The 18,626-nt window shown below is 41.8% G+C and overlaps 1 protein-coding gene across 1 annotated transcript; it reads left to right on the top strand.

Annotated features, from left to right (window-relative positions):
• Window positions 1-757: 757 nt before the first annotated feature.
• On the top strand, window positions 758-17,895 carry C6H16orf46 (chromosome 6 C16orf46 homolog). Its single transcript, XM_088672021.1, has 4 exons — window positions 758-1,047; window positions 4,809-5,054; window positions 10,554-11,663; window positions 15,478-17,895. The coding sequence occupies exons 2-4, from the start codon at window positions 4,845-4,847 to the stop codon at window positions 16,171-16,173; spliced, it is 2,016 nt and encodes a 671-aa protein (XP_088528147.1). The 5' UTR covers window positions 758-1,047; window positions 4,809-4,844; the 3' UTR covers window positions 16,174-17,895.
• Window positions 17,896-18,626: the final 731 nt, after the last annotated feature.

Below are 18,626 nucleotides of genomic sequence, written 5' to 3'. Positions count from 1 at the left end.
TCTCTTGACCCTCGCTGCTAGTAGCAATACATTTTTGAAGCTGAATTTTGTTGCACGTGTGGCCTGTCCTATCTGTATTTGCGATGGAAACACATGTTCAGATTTCTGATGGGGAGCAGAGAGGGGCAGTTTTATGGGGTGAACAGTTGCCAGGGGAAGGGCTAAGCTCTCCTTTCCCTCTGGCTGCTGCAAAGCTCCCTCTCCCAACAACTCTCGATCCAAGAAGGGCCATTGGCCTAGTAGTGTTACACACTGAGTCTGGCCAAAATCATCATGGTGGAGGGACTCTTTATCTTAATGTTCTGTCTTGGCTCACTTCTTGATGTGCTAGCTTTCAACTTGCAGAGCTTATGGGATGATGCTGATGCTGAGAGCCAGGGCGGTAACTGTCAGACTCGGTTATCATGTGGGACTAGCACCAAGGGAGACTGGTGTCCAAAATCCAACTCGGCCACATGGAAGTCACACGCTGGGTGACTTTGTTCGGGCCAGTAACCAGCCCAATCCACCTCGCAGGGCTGTTGTGAGGATTAAATGAGGGCGAACCGTGTGGCCCACCCTGAATCCCTTGGAGGAAAAGGGGGGATATAAATGCAAGGAATAATGCTGGTAATGAGCCCCTCTCGCCCCCCCCCTTTGTTCGCTACTTCTCCCCCTCAGGCCTGGCTTCCTAAACCGCCGCCGCCTCCCCTTGGCCCCGCCCCTTTTCCTCCCCTCCCTCACAACGACCGCTCCCGTCTCCCGGGGCAACGGCTTTGAGGAGGGAGGGGGCGGGCGGTGACGGCGACAGAGGCGCGGGGCGGCGAGGGGACTGTGAGCGCACCGGAGGCCCCACCTCCCGGAGCAGCGCCAGTGCTGCCGCCGCCGCCGCCGCTCAACAACCGGGTCCGTCCGTCGGTGTGCCCTCGTCGCCGTGTTCCCCTCCTTCCCTCTCTGGGTCCCGCGTGAGGGACTGGCAGGCGAAGGAGGAGGCTGAGGCGGGTGACAAGACTTGCGGGGGGCGGAGGAAGGGGCACGAGGAACGCCAAAAGGAGGCCTTATTATGGGGTGAGTCCGAGGGGGCCAGAGAGAGGAGGGGGACGGGCGGAGGACCCGGGCCGACACTGGAGCCACGCCACGGGGGCAGTTCGGGAAAGCAAGGCGAGGCGGGGGACCTCTGAGCGCGTGCAGAGCGCCCCCACAAAGTAACTGGAACTCTTACTCTGCCCATAGTGTCTAGCCAAGTGTTTCCCAAACTTGGCTCACCAGCTGTATTTGGACAACTCCCATCATCCCTAGCTAGCAGGACCAGTGGTCAGGGATGATGGGGATTGTAGTTCAAAAACAGCTGGAGACCCAAGTTTTGGAAACGTGGTCTAGCCCAACCTTTCTCAACCTTGGGTCCACAGATGTTGTTGGACTGCAACACCAGTGGGCAGGGATGAGGGGAGTTGTAGTACAACATCTGTGGACCTAAGGTTGAGAAAGGTTGGGCTAGCCCAGTGTTTCCCAAACTTTAGTCTCCAGCTGTTTTTGAACTACAATCCCCACCATCCCTGACCACTGGTCCTGCTAGCTAGGGATGATGGGAGTTGTAGTCAAAAACAGCTGGAGACCCAAGTTTGGGAAACACTGGGCTAGCCATACACAACTGAGATTTTTAAAAATAAGGGTGCTCCTGACCAGCCTCAATGTCTTCCCATAGGTAACTGGTGCTTTAAGACAGGCATCCCCAAACTGCGGCTCTTCAGATGTTTTGGCCTACAACTCCCATGATCCCTAGCTAACAGGACCAGTGGTCGGGGAAGATGGGAATTGTAGTCCAAAACATCTGGAGAGGCGAAGTTTGGGGGGCCTGCTTTAAGAGAAGGGTGCCTCTGACTGTGCACTGACTACATTCCACCTTCCTGCAATTAACTGGGACATGTCAGCATGTTCTGAAATGAGGGGCTGAGCTATGGGCATGGTTGCCGTGAGAACACTTGACAGCTTGTTTTCTGAACAACAGTGTAACTGAGGGAGGAATAGTTTTCTAAAAGAAAAAGAAATGGTATTAAAATATGGGAAGGAAGAACATTAGGGGGAAGTAGAGAAAGACAGAGGTGAAACTAAGGGTGAAGACAACAATTCATTATACTGCAGGGTTCTCAACATTTTTGGGCCTGACAGTATATTTGGAAATGGAAGAAACTCTCATGGGCACCACAAGCTACCCATTTTACATAAGAACAACTGCCTGTTCCCTGCTCCCTGTCCAATCCAGGCAAAACATCCCCAAAACTAATAAAATACTTTGCAGACCCCAGCATTATGTAAGGCGGTGAAAATTTTAATGATCTTCTCTTCATTGAAAACAAATGCCTAGCAATGCAGTCTTTTCACTGGACTTTAGGAAACAGGTTTCCATCACACTTAAGAACTGATGTCTGCTTTCACTCTAAGGCAGGGGTGGACAACCTTACTGTTCCTCGGGGCACATGTAGCTGATGGGCGATACTCGGGGAACTTGTGCCAGTTGGTGTGGCTGGTCCTGTCTTGGCAGTGGGCTGGAGCATTAACATCCACACACCCAACTTACACACACCAAACTGCAGGATTTTTTTGGAAGATGGGAGCAAAGTAATACAGTTGTAGCTTGGATCCTGAACGCTTAGTGAGTCGAATGTTTTGGCTTCCAAACTCCGCAAAAACGGAAGTGAGTGTTCCGGTTTCTGAACATTCTTTGGAACCCGAATGTCCAAAGGGGCTTCCGCGGCTTCCGATTGGCTGCAGAAGCTTCCTTGGTTTCTGAATGTTTTGGAAGTTGAACGGACTTTTGGAATGGATTCCGTTTGACTTCCAAGGTACCACTGTATAGGGATGATACCTGTAAATAAATTCCCATTTCTTTGATCTATTTGAAGCATCTTGGGCTTCTGGGTGTAGTCTTTCTGAGGGAAAGGTCCCAGTTAATTAGTATAATGTGCCACCAGTGTGGAGAGCCTGCTGCAGGATTGCTCAAGGTCAGGGGTTGGCAACCTAAGGCCCATAGGCCGGAAGCAGCCCATGGAGGCTGTTTAACAGGCACACGAGCCGCCCGCTTGGCGAGTCCCTGCCTGCTGTGCTAAACCGGCGCGGTGCAGGGACTCTCTTCTGCGGCTCTGGAAAGCGCTTCTGCACATTTGCAGATGCTGGAAATAGCATCTGCGCATGTCTGCAGTGCTGGAAATCGCTTCTGCGCATGCCCAGACGCAGAAAATTGCTTTTGCACAGGCACAATTTTTGGCGTCTGGGCATGCGCAGAAGCGATTTCCAACGCCAAGGACATGCACAGATGCAATTTTCGGCATTCCACTGCGCCGGCCCAGGTCGGAGGATCTCCACAGGAGTGATCCGGTGCAGTGATCTGGCACATGCCTGGTAAGCCTTGCCAACCCCTGCTCATGGTCATAGAAATGGTGCAAAAATGAACTTTGTAGCAGCAGCTGGATAGTTTTCCAGTATGTACATTATCTAATGTTGGGAAAATTAGGCCCTAGAGCAGGGGTCCCCAGACTTACCGAGCGGCGGGCCGGTGCCCGCCGCGCCGCCCGCGCGGTGGGCCGGACGGCAGGGGAGTGCGCGCGCAGCGGGCCGGAGGGCGGGGGAGTGCGCGCCCGTGCGCATGCGCACACGCACACGGGCGGGGAAAAAATCGCCGAAAATCGCTTGTGCGCATGCGTATGGGCCTCCCCGACCCGGAAGTGCACCAGAAATGACCTCTTCCGGGTCGGGAGAGGCCTGTACGCATGCGCACAAAGGATTTTCGGCGATTTTTTTGCCGATTTTTTAGATTGTCGCTGCGCCGCGCGCCGTGAGAGCGGGCGGCGGCAGCGGGCGGCGGGGGTCGTCGCGGGCCGGATTGGAAGGCCGATTGGGCCGCATCCGGCCCGGGGGCCGTAGTTTGGGGACCCCTGCCCTAGAGGCTGTGATTGGCAAAAATCTGCCTTCTTGTAACCAGGCTTTTTGGTATTAAAAAGTGGTCTTTGACTTAGTTTGGGGCCCCCATTCAGATGAAGTTGCAACGACCTGGATGTAGCTTGCTGGTGGGATCTGTGACTATGAGGCTGGTGGTAGGGTGCGGCAAGCTAATGCTGTTCTTTTTGGTCTGTACCTGAAGTCCCAAAAGTTTTTTTGTTTCTTACATTGTAGTTTTTAGTATAAAAAGGATTCTATTTAGTCTTGTGGTCTCTTAATAAAGTATTTGTCTTTATCTATTGCTGTGGCTTCTTATGGTAGGCTTTGCTCTAAATCTGGTACCTGGCTGCTTGGTTTCACTACCGAGTAATTTGTGGGTTTGGGACTTGGAGAACAAGGAGTGGATCCTGACTTAGATTTGGAAAACTTTTCAGGAGTGGAGGCAGTACTACTGGGCAGGTTTGATTTTCCCTGGGCATCATTCAGCTTGGCTGCAGGGTTGAGAAATTCGCCCTGGGTAGAGAGGAGTAAAACCTGCTCCTTTGTTCCAGGCTAGAAGGGGTGAGATAGGAAATAAGGAATGCTTACCATCATAGCTCTCATCTTAAACCAAAATTTTATTCAATCCCTTCTTTATCATACAAGTCTAGAAATAATGTAGGTGCTGTGATTTGAGATCCACAGCTGCTATGCAGTTCCTGAGTCAGCAGGACTCCTGTCAGATGGGGTATTCTTGTATTCTGTTAAAGGATTTTAGAGGTAAAATTACTTGGTATCACCAAGCAACACCTGGTCAGTAAAAAAATAAACATACCAATTTTCTTTCATTCATGCTATTATAAATTGTCTAACTGCAGTATTATTATTATTTTTAAAAAATCCTTAAAACACAGGCAGAACGTGTGTAACCTACAGAGTCAGCAAGTGTAATGACTTCCTCTGAACAGAAGCAAAATGAAATAGAGTCTGAAAGAGTCGCTGGAAATACAAGAATTGTGGAAACAGAATTGCGCTGCACCTACCCAAATGAGAGGCGGGAGAGGAATCAGATTTACACCCTTCTAAGCATCAGTAACAGCATAAATGAACAAGAGGAAAGGTCTTTGGATTGTATTAATGGAACAGGATGGGAGGAAGCTGTGAGTAAGAATTTTATGTTGTGAACATTTATACTTTCAGTCACCAATTATCCATTAAAAAGAATCTGCTATAATATAATGTGGTTTATAAATGGGCACCACTTGTCTCCTAGGGGCTGATTCAAATGTAGTATCAGTTGAAGCATTTTGTGACCAAATGTACATTCTGATAAATATAAAAATTATATCCTTGGTTTCACGTCCATCAGGTGATACCGTTGCAGAAGTCCATTTAGCTATACAGGTCTCCATTGCTGATTCTTTTCAATATAAATGTTGCAGCTGCGGATGCATGCACCTTCCCTCACCTTAAGTTGCAATACTACCTATGGCCCTGCCTAGACAGAGTTAGCTTTGCCTTGTCCATACATGCTGTGGAAAATCGAAGTCTGACTACTATAGTGGACTTGGAGAGGCCTTTGGAAACTATTTGTTATCTTAAACTACTTCAGAATATGGCAACTAAACTATTGACTGGAACAAGCCACTTGGAATGTAGCTTGCCAGTTTTCTGTGGCTTCTAATTTGATTTCAAGGATTTTCCAAGATACTGGTTGTGACAGGTTTTAACATATAAAGTCTCATATGGCTTTGGACCAGAGTATCTGAAGGCTTGACTACTCCTATATGAACCTGCTTGACTTTTAAGACATTCATCAGAGGCCTTGCTTTGGTTACCGGTACTTCCACTTTCAGATGGAAAGTGGGTGGCAATCAGATAGTGGTATCCTGGTTTTGGAATATTTTCTCCAGGGATAAATTGACTGGCACCTACTCTTAACCTTTAGAATGAGGTTCATACAACTGTATTCTCCTGAATTTTTAATTAATTGTTTTAACACTTCCTTTGCTGCTGGCTACTTTTGTTGACATTCTTATGGTTTGTATTGTTTCTGTATTGTAGTTCTTAAACTTTCTTAGCTGCTTAGAAAGTTTATATACTCAAATGTGGGATAAAATTATTTTAAAGAAAATAAATATTTAAAAACAAAACTTGAGACATGTTAAGTCTATTTAGCATGATAAAAGCATTTGGGAGATAGACAGAGCTTTAATTCATAAAAAACCTATGCCATGATAAACGTGTTAATCTTTTAAGGAACTGCAAGAATCTTGTTGATCTATTTACAAAGGAATTAATAAAAATAAAAATAATAGGTATTAATAATTTCACCCTGTCCAGACTAAAGTCAGTAGTGTTGGGTTCCTAAATTTACATAAAAGATAATCCTTAAATTAGACAATGCTTTTGATGAAATTATTATAATAATAGTATTTATGATTTGGTTCAGGTTATATGTAGCAGTACTTTAATTCTTTGCTCAGGGTACTCTACACTTTCCCATTATATGTCATTTGTGCAGCTGGCGCTATGCATGGAAATAAGTCAGTCTGCATTTATGGGTGGCGCTGTGGTCTAAACCTAGGGCTTGCCAACCAGAAGGTTGGCGGTTCAAATCCCCGCAATGGAGTGAGCTCCCGTTGCTCAGTCCCTGCTCCTGCCAACCTAGCAGTTCAAAACACGTCAAAGTGCAAGTAGATATATAGGTACCGCTCTAGCAGGAAGGTAAACAGCATTTCCATGCGCTGCTCTGGTTCGCCAGAAGCGGCTTAGTTATGCTGGCCACATGACCCGGAAGCTGTACGCCAGCTCCCTCAGCCAATAATGTGAGATGAGCGCCGCAACCCCAGAGTCGTCCACGACTGGACCTAACAGTCAGGGGTCCCTTTACCTTTATGCCCAAGTAAGTCTTCATATGACTGCAGTTAGTTATACTCTTGTGTAATTACTTTTACAGTTTTCTTGTATTTTGGATTGTGAAGCAAATGTCAAAGCTTTTCTTCCTACTGCCATGCCATTTTTACTCTATTTTTAGGCTCATGTTTACTACATTTTTTGAGCTCTGCTTTGTGTCCTGATTTCTGTGTATAATTGAGAAGCCCTGTGGCTATGTCCACATGGACCTTATTTTTAGGGCTGCAATCCTGCCAGTGGCTTCATCCAGAGTCAATCCTTTCCTTGTATACACACTTTGCATTTCCTAGCTTATAACAGCTTGCAAGTGTTTGGGGAAGAGAATGATAAGCAAGGTCTAGTAATGCTTTCTCGTGAGAGGGAGCAATCCATACCACCTTGAAGGAAGTAGATATGTACCTTCTCTTAACCTGCAGACTGTTCCATCTATTGATTGCTAATTTCTCATTTTTGAATTAAAGTTATCTAGTAGGTAATTATCACAACCCTGATTGCAACCGTGGTATCTTTCCTAAATCTCTCAGCAGGTTTTGTTACCATCAGTTATGATATTATTCTGGTGTATATTTCCAGGGACATTGTGCTTCAGTTCCTATGTGGAGAGCCATTTTCAGAATGTGGTGCTGAGAGATCATCACTAATGTATTATGCAGGGATTTATTTTGTCTCTTATGCTGTTTAGAATCTCTTCTGTATGGAAATCCTGAGGTCCTTTGGGATCCTGGAGTAAGGTTCTGGCATTTTCTTGTAAAATTAAAAGTGGTGGTGGGTAAGATGAAGTGATGTCTGAAATGAGTAGTAGTAGTAGTAGTAGTAGTAGTAGTAGTAGTAGTAGTTGTTGTTGTTGTTGTTATTATTATTATTATTATTATTATTATTATTATTATTTATACCCTGTCCATCTGGCTGGGTTGCATGAACTGGATGCATGCTAGCTAACTAACTGAAGCTCAATCCAGACAAGATGGGGGTACTGATTATAATTGGTTTATAAGTGGTTTTGCCTGATATGCTGAGTCTATTTTGGGTGGTTTTGCATTTCCATGAAGAATTAGGTGCAAAGCTTGGAGATTTGTTTAGATCTGTTCTTATATCTGGGTGCCCAAGTGAGATGTTGCATGAAGCACTTTATGCCACTTTCAGCTGCTATGCCAGTTTTCACCCCTCCTCTAGATGACTTTCTTATGTTAAGCTAATGCAATGTCATCATAGAATTGTAGTGTTGGCAGTGACCCTGAGGATCATCTAGTCGAACCCCCTACAATGCAGTAATATGCAGCTGTCCCATAAGGGGATCGAACCTGCAACCTTGGCATTATCATGCTCTAATCAACTAACCTATCCAGACTCAGATGGAAGAGGATGCCTTAGAAAACTACTGAGAAGCCACAACTAGCCCATGATATGTTTGGTCGAATGGAACACATTGCACCAGTGTATAAACATATTCAATGGTTAGATGTCTATTTCCAAATACAATTCATAGTCCTGTTGTTAACCTTTAAAGCTGAGTAGCTCAGGTTGCAGATGTCTGCAGGACCGCTGCCTGAATGCTGAGATTCTCTTCGGAGGCCCTTCTCTGGGTGTCCTTTGCCTGTTTTATATCCTACTTAAAGCAGCTTACAATGTAGCAGAGCAAGCGTAACAATTTCAAAACAATAAAAATTCAGTTCTATTAACTAAGATTCTAGTTAGGAGATAAGGCATCCTGTTTCAGAGCAAAAAATTGGACTGGATCATATTTGAAGGAGTTTGCCAGTGTGGTCTGGTTTTGTCATAATTAGGAATGTGGCAGTAGGCTACTCTGCAATGGTTGTCTTTCATGGGCATGGAGATGTAGTTTATGTTACTCCAGTGGACCAGGAATTATTGACCAAACAGCAAAGCTGTCCTTTCACATAGCCAGGAGTGCATGATCCAGCTTTCCCTCTTGTATTCAAACTCAGGCTCATAACAGGCATTTATGCTGACAGACTAGTAGGTGGCAGCTTTCAGAACCATAACTGTTCCCAGAAGCAAAGCTAACACAACCTAAGGGTTTGCTTACAAGAGCTCAGCCTGGCTGCTGTGATGGTACCTATTTTGGCTTTTGTATGGTTCATAGGACTCCATGCTAGCAATACCACCATGCTTCAGAGTTTTGCCTGGCACAGATTATTCATACTTTTTTTTGCTTTGGGTGAAGTTATTTCCATTTATGACTATCTTTACAGGTAGACCAATCAGATTTCTGGAAACCAAGTATAGGGCCTTTTCAGTGATAGTCCTGCATCTTTGGAACTCCCTCCCTTAAGAACTTAATTGGCCTCCTGCTTCAGAGTTTTAAATGGGCCTTAAAGAGATTTTTTTGGTTGTTGTGTGCAACTATTTAGAGATGGTGTTGCTGGCTTTTATTTGTTTCACATGTTCTATTCTGTTGCTGTTTATATTAATTGTGGTGTGGTTTTATTGTATTAGTTTAAATGTGATGGTACGCTGCCTTAGGAGGGCTTGTCCTCAAAACTGAATTGAAAATAACTTGTGAGTTTACTGTAAGGTGCCCTGAGAACTTCATGGTAGATATAATATTCACTATTTTTTAAAAAAATAATAATGAAAGGATTGATCAGAACACTTGTTGCGCCTGGCAATGGGGCTGTTCTGGAGAAAAGCAACTTGTGTTTTCTAGAGGTACAGCACCTCCAGTTGTGCACTGAAGTATAGTATAGTATAGTATAGTATAGTATAGTATAGTATAGTATAGTATAGTATAGTATAGTATAGTATAGTATAGTATAGTATGTGTGTATGGAGCATTGAAGTACTGTACAGATACTGTAATTGCTTCAGTCCATTGTCTGCTTTTTTCTTCTATAAAATGGTATTTTATACTTTCTACTACTTAAAAAAATTATTCAGTATTGAGGTTAGATCCTATGGTCCCTGGGAGGGTGTGCCAGGGGGCCATTGGATGTTTCAAATCTCCAAGTTGAGGGTGGAGAACCTTATAAGGCCTCTTCCAGTCACTATGGTCTCTGTGGCCGTTACTAATGTCAGAGTTCAAATGTTGGTTGGAGCAAAGAAAAGGGTTGGTTTGGATCTAAATCCTTTCCATATCCCTGCCCAATAAATAAATTGAGTTGAATATATGTCAACCTTGGAACGGACATATGTATTTTTCTTTCTACTGGAAACATTAGGAAGGAAATAATAAAAACTTAGAAGACAAGCACTTAGAAAGGACAAATAAAAAAGAGCACCACACTTTCCACTTTTTTGTTTTGCTACCATGTGCCCAGTAAACTGTCTTTGAGATATTCAAATACTCTGTCTTCTGCTGTCCCATTGGCAGGAATGCTGTGTTACTGAAGAGCTGTAAAGAAAGCATTAAGAACGTGAATCATAACTTTTGGTCCTCCCATTTGAGACTAAAAATTAGCCATAATATGATATGCACAGTTTGTTATTTAAACAGACTGGTATGAAACAAAAGTCAGGAGTTGCCTTGTGCTAGACCTTCTTGTTCTATGACTCATTGTTCTATGGCTCATTTAAGGTCTGCTCAACAGTCTTGTCTGACTTTCTTGCTAATGGGGCATTATTTTAGAATGGTCTAGGAACCTTATTTCAATTACACTTTTTTTTGAACAGAGAATATCTTTTCCTGCATATTGACCCACAGTTAAAATTAGCAAGAGATTACCAGTAAATCTAGTTGCTCTGCTGCTTTAAATACTAACATATTCACATCATTTTGCTCTCAGGTCCAAGGCTGGGGCAAAACAGCCCCATTTGCTTATCTTCAGCTACAAAAGAAAGCTAGAAAAGCAAAGACAAGTGAGTCTGTCAGTGGATGCCAGTCTGTCAGTGGATGCCTTTACTGCTTAGATCTGAATCAAGTTATTGACAAAAGTTTGGAACAAGACCCCAAGGGTACAGAACCATTGAAAACTGATTTCAAATTAAGTACATGCGCAGCCACGGAGCGTATTCCAGAAAAACAACAGACTCTGCTTTTACAGAGTGCAACCATAGACTCTTCTGCAACAGAAGACTCTAAAAAGGAAAACTGTTATGGCAAAATATATTCTAGTCAGACATCTCAAGGAGAAAAGAGAAAAGTGTCCTTAAAGGATGCTCAAGCTAGTTTAAGTGAAAGGAGATTTTTTCTAATGAAAGAGAGTCCTCTCTTCCAAGGAGAAAAGAGAACAGTGCCAATAAAGGAGTATAGTATACTGAGTCCAGGAAAACCCAAAACTCTAGAAACTGTGAAATACAAAGACACAAAAGGCTACGAGCCTCCCATATGTAATCATGTTGGCACTGAAACTGCTTCTGTTAAGCCATCATTAGTACTGCCACCTCTGAAAGATGCAACTCTCAAAACCACCCTGGATCCTTCAGCAAAGAAAAGCAAGACTGTTACTTCCCAGGCAAGTGAAAAACCATTCCATGCTGTTTCTGAGACAAGTTGCTGTGGTCAGGTTTTTAAAACCAAAGAGCAAAAGAGTGAAAAAAGAATAGAAACAATGTGTAATGCAGTGAAGGAGCAAATAAAAATGCATGAAATAGCCTCTTTTGACTCAAGGCTTTCCAAGACTTCATTCATCTCAAGAAACCCAGATCGTTGCTACTGGCATTGTGCATTTGCACCAGATACAAAAATGACAACCATGTCTAATTCAATTGCACTGCGAAGACACAATCATCTCAACAGCATGCATTTTCTGCATACAAAAGGCGCACGAATCAGCAAAGCCAATGAGATGCAAGACCCTTGCACCAGAAGCAGGAGTCACACTGGAACCAAACAAGGAAATGAATCAAAAACACAGGAGATCCCTCTGCTTTCTGGACTATTCCCTTCCTTAACGGTCAGCCGTGTTGCAATAGCTGCATTGCCCTTTAGGCTGACCTGACTTTTTAAATTGTAATTTCTTGTTGGGCTATTCATGGATTTATTTGGAGCACTCTGTATAATGAGAAAAAATACTGAAAAGTCATTGTAAAGCAGACTGGGCAGATTTGTTAGTTTGCATAGGTGCCATTTTGAATAGAGTTGACTGCCACTCATTTCTGTACAAAATTAAAATACCAATTGATTACCTCTTACAATATGATAATGGTTTCAGTAGATCCTTAAATATGTTTAGTTGAACCAATAGAGTCTACAGTATAGACTCAGGCTCTCAGAGATGAGCCTTAATGTGCATTGCCCAGATGACGCCCCCAGTTTGCCTAAAACTTTATGTCTTTAAAAGTACACACAGCTAGTTCTTATTTAGAAAATTGGGCATGGTGTTTCACTACTTCCAATCCCCACTGTATGTAAATGCAAGCTACTTCAGTCTGTTTTGTTCTCATTGGTCCTTTTGATTGAGAAGGACCACTGCAGAAGCAGCATGACCAGTGTAGTTTGTCTTCTCAAGGAATACTTGAACTATTGCACCAAACTCAGAATATGGAAAGTACAGGTATGCCCCTTAGATGGGCAAGGGATCAGATTTTGCCTAAATTAAGCCCGTACAATTTGGAAGTCATCGAGCCATACATAGCCACAATGCCTGTTTTTGCTCTCTATCAAGCGTGGCAATAGAAGGCTGTCAAATATCTGCCAGGCCAGACTAAGCTGCTCATGGGCTATATTTATCTCAATGAGTTACAGGCCTAGACCAAGTGCTTCACCAAATGGAACCTAGAAAAGTACCATAAATTGTCTGCACAGTCTCTACCACAATGATGTACTATTTTCAAGTGCCCTCCAATTTGTGCAAAGCCTTAGCTGTTTTTAGATGTTGTAAAAAGTTTATTTTTAAAGTTTTCTTTTATGTTTAATGTTCAAACAATGTGTAGATAAGACTAAGGAAGCAAAGTTAATATTTAGTTATATTTGTGTGTGTAGAATTGACTGTATATACTTCTTGATTTGTTTATGTTAGCTAGGACTTGTCCCCCTCTGCAAAATTAGGTAACTCACATTGCTTTATAATCTAGATAGCTTCAATAAAATACTTTTCTGTATGCACAGTGACAGCATGTTCCTCAGTATTTCAATCCAAGAGATTTTCCTGTCAACATCTGCCATAATTATCCTACACCTTATCTGATGCATTTGGAGTAGCAGGAAGGTAATGACATTTCTGGATATCCAATTGCAAGAGTCCCAATGTCACTCACCTATGATTCATGGAATCCACTTATATTTGATCAACTGTACAGAAACTTGTTCAAGTAGTTTTATTATAAAATCTTGCCAAATTCTTTTTAGTTTCAAACAAACAAGTTTTCACATAAGCTGATCATAGTCCTTGAACCAAATATTTTCAGTTCTTATGCAAAAAAAATCTGAGAGCTGAGTGGCTTTTCCCTTTTTGTTTTGGTGATGGTAGCAAGGGCTCTCACCAGGAATTCATGTGCATAAACCTCATGCAAGAACACAGTAGGCTAGTTGACAAAAATGAACTTTTTTTGACAAGCAGCTTGCTTTCTTGTTCTTAAAGCAGGCATGAAATTATTTAAAGCAAAAGTGTTCAATAGCATGACCATTTTTTCAGGATTCATCAGTGCCTACAAAGAAGGGATTAAAACAGTGACTGACAGAAATGTTGTAACAAACATGCAAGATATTTAAGAAACCACACCTATTTCTACAAGTGTGGGGCAAAAGATTTTTGGGGTCAACCACCAATTAAATGACATGAATACCTCACCCCCCCCCGGTTATAGGAGACAAAATTGCTTGAACCATTGTAAACTTTTTATTTGAATTGCCTTTTCTTGGATTTGTTGCTAGACTTAACCCTTCCTCTTCTGTAGAACCCTACTACCACTTCTGTAGAAATGCTGGTTTTAGTGAACGCTGTTGAAGGGCTTCCTGCTACCCTCATTGCACATCACATTTACTGCTAAGAATTGTGAAACTCTGTGCTCCAGTTTAAAACAAAACAAAACAGGGCTTAAGCAAAGTTTTGGATAATGGGTGGATACAAATAGTCATTTACAAAGTGGTTGCTTAACCATGCTATAGCCATAACCACTTGCTGAGTCAGTTACCTGTGTGACCCTGTTAGGCCAAGTGGATGAAAGATTTACCTCTCATGCAAAATGCAGATATGTGGTTAAATGGTTGTCAATCTTCACCTATGTAGACTTGTACCTTGTAAAATAATGGCTTTACAGAAAATAACATGTCATACTTAAGGACCAATTAATATGTGTTTTCATTTTTCAAAATTACAAGCAGAATAAAAATGTAAATAAATTTTAATTCTTTGTGAGCGTAAATAAACTTGAAGTTGCTTTTCTATTGATTCCATTGATAAGTGAACCAAAATAAATAGCAGCTACTTTTCAGCAAATTTAAAATGATTGGTCTTGTTACTTACCAGCTGAAAAGTGAGCTGAAAAGCCATGCTTGATAGTACTTACAAGTCATGCTTTCTGATGCTGCAGTTAGGAAAACTTCAAAAAGCAATTTGGCATTACAATGAACAAAGTATGAGTTTTGTATTACTTAGTCAAGGGTGTGGTGTGGGGGGAAGGCTGTGGCCCTCCAGAGATGGCTGGACCCCAATTCCCCTCCTTGAACACAGTGCGACCCACTTCTGCGTAGGTATGTCCAGGGCCAGGCTGCATATTCCACTGATTTCAGTGGGAAAGATTTAAGCATGTTCATAACGCTAACTGAAAATAAGTAGGGGCTTTTAAAGTATCTTAGCATTCGTTGGGTCATGCCCTTTGTTTTAACTACCCTTTTCTGCCCTGCACAAAGAGAACAAATGCCACAATCCAATACTCAATGGTGCATGCTCCAAAGTAAGTGTATATAGGATTACATACACAAGTAAGTGTGTGTAGCATTACATACTAACACAAGTGTGTGTTGCTAACTAGCTTTTAACATAGCATATATATGTAACAGTTTTTTCTTAGTTGGACTTTTGTTTTAGCTGTGATTTCATTCTTTTTTTAAAAAATATCTTTTTAAAAATCATACTACTTTATTGGTTTTCTTTTAAACAATTGAGTTTGTTTTTTTAATCACCATCATATCAAATGTGGAAAAATAGGGGGATAACAGCATGCATAATGTATATCACAAAGAATGTGAGAATACAGCAGAATTTAATATGGTAATCATTTAGCTTTAAAGATATAGAGCCTTCTTTAGATCCAAATAATCATTGATTCCTCCCCACCTGAATTTATCCATTTAAAAAAACCTGACCAGTTCTGTGGACACCCTACTGTGATTATGTTATACCAGAATATTTTTTGGTGACACTCCTGGGACTCCCACCCCAATGTATCCGTTAAAAAAGGACTACACCTGCTTTTACACTTTGGCAAGTGGCCCCCAGAGGGCTGACATTGGGTCTTTTTATAAGATTTCATTACTAACTTGGTTCAATAAATCATCACCAGCAGCACATATCCAATATAACATTTAGTGGAAAATTCTGATTTTTCAAATGAAAGTCCTAGATTACATGGAAAAGTTCCCTAACATGACATTGAAAAGTTTAAGAAGAATTTGGCCAAAATTCACTACAAGTTTTGTATAGAGGTTTGGTGAAATTTATTATATTAAGTGTTTTTTTGTCAAAGTGAAAGATTCATGTTTTTGGTACGGCCTCAAGACTCTGAATTTAAAGGCACCATCTTTTCCCCTCCCTTCTTTCCTTCCAGGAACAAGGCTGGGGGAGAGCTACTCCTTTCACATGCTGTAAGATCCAACAAGAGACCAAGAGACCAAGAGTAACCAAAACAGTCTCAAGCATCTCTCACCAGAATATGGTGCCTGCTAATAAGAAAAACACGGCCTGGGTAACACAGTTGGCAAGAGAGAGACAAAAAATGGATTGCAAATTTACTGAAGGAGAACCAGATTCAAGCAACAAAAAGATTGAAGTTTCGTGCATCAAACCATACAACTATGTCCCAATGATGACAGCCCATGCCGAGGGAGACAGAATGAGAGGGAAATTAGACTCTATCCAAACATTCCTAGGTGAAAAAAGGAGCTTGCCAATAAAGGAATATGAAATCAAGTACTCACAACAGCAGACAGAACCTGACATCCTGAAATATAATGAGATCGGCCTGCCCAGAGTAATCCACGGCAATCCTCCTAACAACTTGAGCTGTATAACCTTAAATGCATTTTTGGTCTTCAGACCAGAAGAAGGCAATGTAATCAATTTGCATCTGGAGCCTCCTTCAAAGCATGAAGCAACGGCAGTCAAGAGAACTGAGGAAGGGGACAGCACGGACGCAGTCTCCTACAGCCATGCAATTAAAAAAGTAAAGCAGAAGAGTGAAAAAAAAGTTGGTATGAATAATACGGTGAAAAAGCAAATACAAAAATCATGTATCGCCCTTTGACTTGTCCATGGTGCTCAGCTATTTTGTCTCGTCTTCAGAGCTGTTTGACTTTTTCCTTTGCACTGAATTTAGATTACATTCAAGCTATCTTCCATTCCAAATCATTGCTTTTCTAAATGCAATACGAACACCTGCATGGTTTGAACTGTCCTTGTAAAATTGTGATAGTAGCAAGGGCAATTGCATTAATAATAGGGCAGTGGACTTTAAACTCAACAGGACTGATCATCTCAATTAATTGGCAGCGACCAATTTTAAACCAGTGAGGCCAGAGAGCTGGGACTTAAGGGGTACTCTTGGTTTCTTAGGCTGTTTTGGTTCTAGTAGGTTGCTATAATTCAGAATGACTATATATTAAGGTGGTCCTTCTTTCTCCCAATATCTGGAGCCCCAAAGCACCATGGGTGGTTTTTGGTTGGCACACCTGGCCTTCCCAGCTGCCCCTTTCAGTGGTAGCACAAACAGCCAGAGAAGCTCTTCCCATTAGGAAGCCCTCCAGAGCACACTCCTTTGGCCCCAGGATAAGAACGGCTGCCACCAGAAGGAAATCCCTCCAATCCCCATTAATGAAAGCTTTTTGCAAGACTCAAATACTACAGGGGATACTGAAATTACTGTCTCTGCAGCAGGTCAAGGAACCATGAAGCCAATCTTGCAACAATGGATGCCAGTTTTGTAAAGCAAGGATGCATTGATCATAGCTGCCAAGTTTTCCCTTTTCTCGCGAGGAAGCCTATTCAGCATAAGGGAATTTCCCTTTAAAAAAGGGAGAACTTGGCAGCTATGGCCTTGATTAGCTTTGATTGATGCAGCACATGAGTTACAATTGTGCCAATCCTCCCAATTTCCTAAAAATATTAGGAAAACCAGGACCAAATCATGGGACATAGGAATTGCTACAGCACAAGAATAAGGGACAGTATTTTGAGTCCAACACAATTCAGCATTTGGGGTTTGGGGGAGAAAAAAAGCTATTCACAGGTAGTTTTCACAGGTTTATTGGGGGGGAACAGTGAATTTGCTGTGTTTTAAATATTGCAATATATTATTATTATTATTAAATTAAAATGCAATATATTAAGACTGCAGACAGGGCACTGCATACAGGTGAAACTTGGAAAATTAGAATATTGTCAAAAAGTGCATTTATTTCAGTAATGCAACTTATTATTTATTATTTTTCTTTTAATTTTTACAAATGCTTTCTTTTGGAAATTCCACAGTAATAAAACAAATAGTTACAATAATACAAAAATAAACATTGCTATTACATTTCATTAATTACATTCCATTTATAATTGACCCGCCTAACGACAAATAATTACAATTACTGTACAACAAATAAAGGCTTGACATATCTTGCTTTGCATGTCATGCATCTATCTCATATATTGGTTTCACCTTTTAAGTTGCAATACTGAAATAAATGCACTTTTCGATGATATTCTAATTTTCTGAGTTTCACCTGTATTAGTGCTGTAAGGTTGCAGAATTGCAATCAAGCACAATCCAAAATTCCTTTTTTGCAACACTGGGACAATGGTATATTTGTGCTTTTGAATGTTGGCTTATGTCCTAAAACTAATTTGCTGAAAATAGGGAGCCTTAGCATTAGAACTCTGGCTGGTTATGAAAATATAATTCTATTATTCCATCGTGATTCTTCAATCAGAAGAGTTATTCCCCAACTCCTGTGTTGTTGTTGTTGTTATTATTATTATTGTTTTAAAAAAACATAGTGGAATAAATAATTATTTCCCTCCTCACCCCAAAACATAGGTCAATTGTGTGGCAGTATAGTTCTGCCAGGTGTGCCTACCTGAGATACAGATGAGCTTCCTACTGATGAGTAAAAAGCCCTCCCTGCTGAATGCCAACTGCATTTTATAGACTTTAAAAATAATATTCTTATAATGTAGAATTTTCCTTTACAGTAAACATGGGCTAAATATAGTCCACAAACTTAAAAAAGAAGTTAAGATACATCAAGTACAGCCTTCAAACTATAATTATTCTCTTAGCAGGGCAGCAAAATCTTATAATTATTTGGAGGCTTAGATCTAAGAGGTATGATAGCCATACATTAAAATGAGTAGCCTTTTCTTTTTATATGACCTCTAAGAACCTTCATGGGTTTGGTGTTTGTCCATTAACAAATGACGCTCTGAAACACAGGGCTTATCCACACTTCCTCTTGTCCTGCTGCTTTCCCAGTGAAAACTGCAGTTGGAGCAAACAGCAATTTGGGTTTCCCCCAGATTGCCATTTGTTCCAATCTAAAGAGGGGGTTTCCCCTTGAAAGTGAGCATGGCAAAGGGAAAGCTGCTTGGACCTGAGCTTTCTAGGTGTGGCACAAACAAAAGTGTGGACTTGAAGGAGTGTGGGCTGAAGTTAGCCCAGGTCCAGGGTTCCCTCGACGGAGGCAGCTTCGCTGCCTGCCGCTGCTGCCGTTT

Source organism: Zootoca vivipara, chromosome 6 (assembly GCF_965207765.1).
Source record: "Zootoca vivipara chromosome 6, rZooViv2.hap1.1, whole genome shotgun sequence".
Classification (NCBI taxonomy): Eukaryota; Metazoa; Chordata; class Lepidosauria; order Squamata; family Lacertidae; genus Zootoca; species Zootoca vivipara.
The sequence above is the reverse complement of the archived record's forward strand: the minus strand, read 5'-3'. Positions and strand labels throughout refer to the sequence as shown.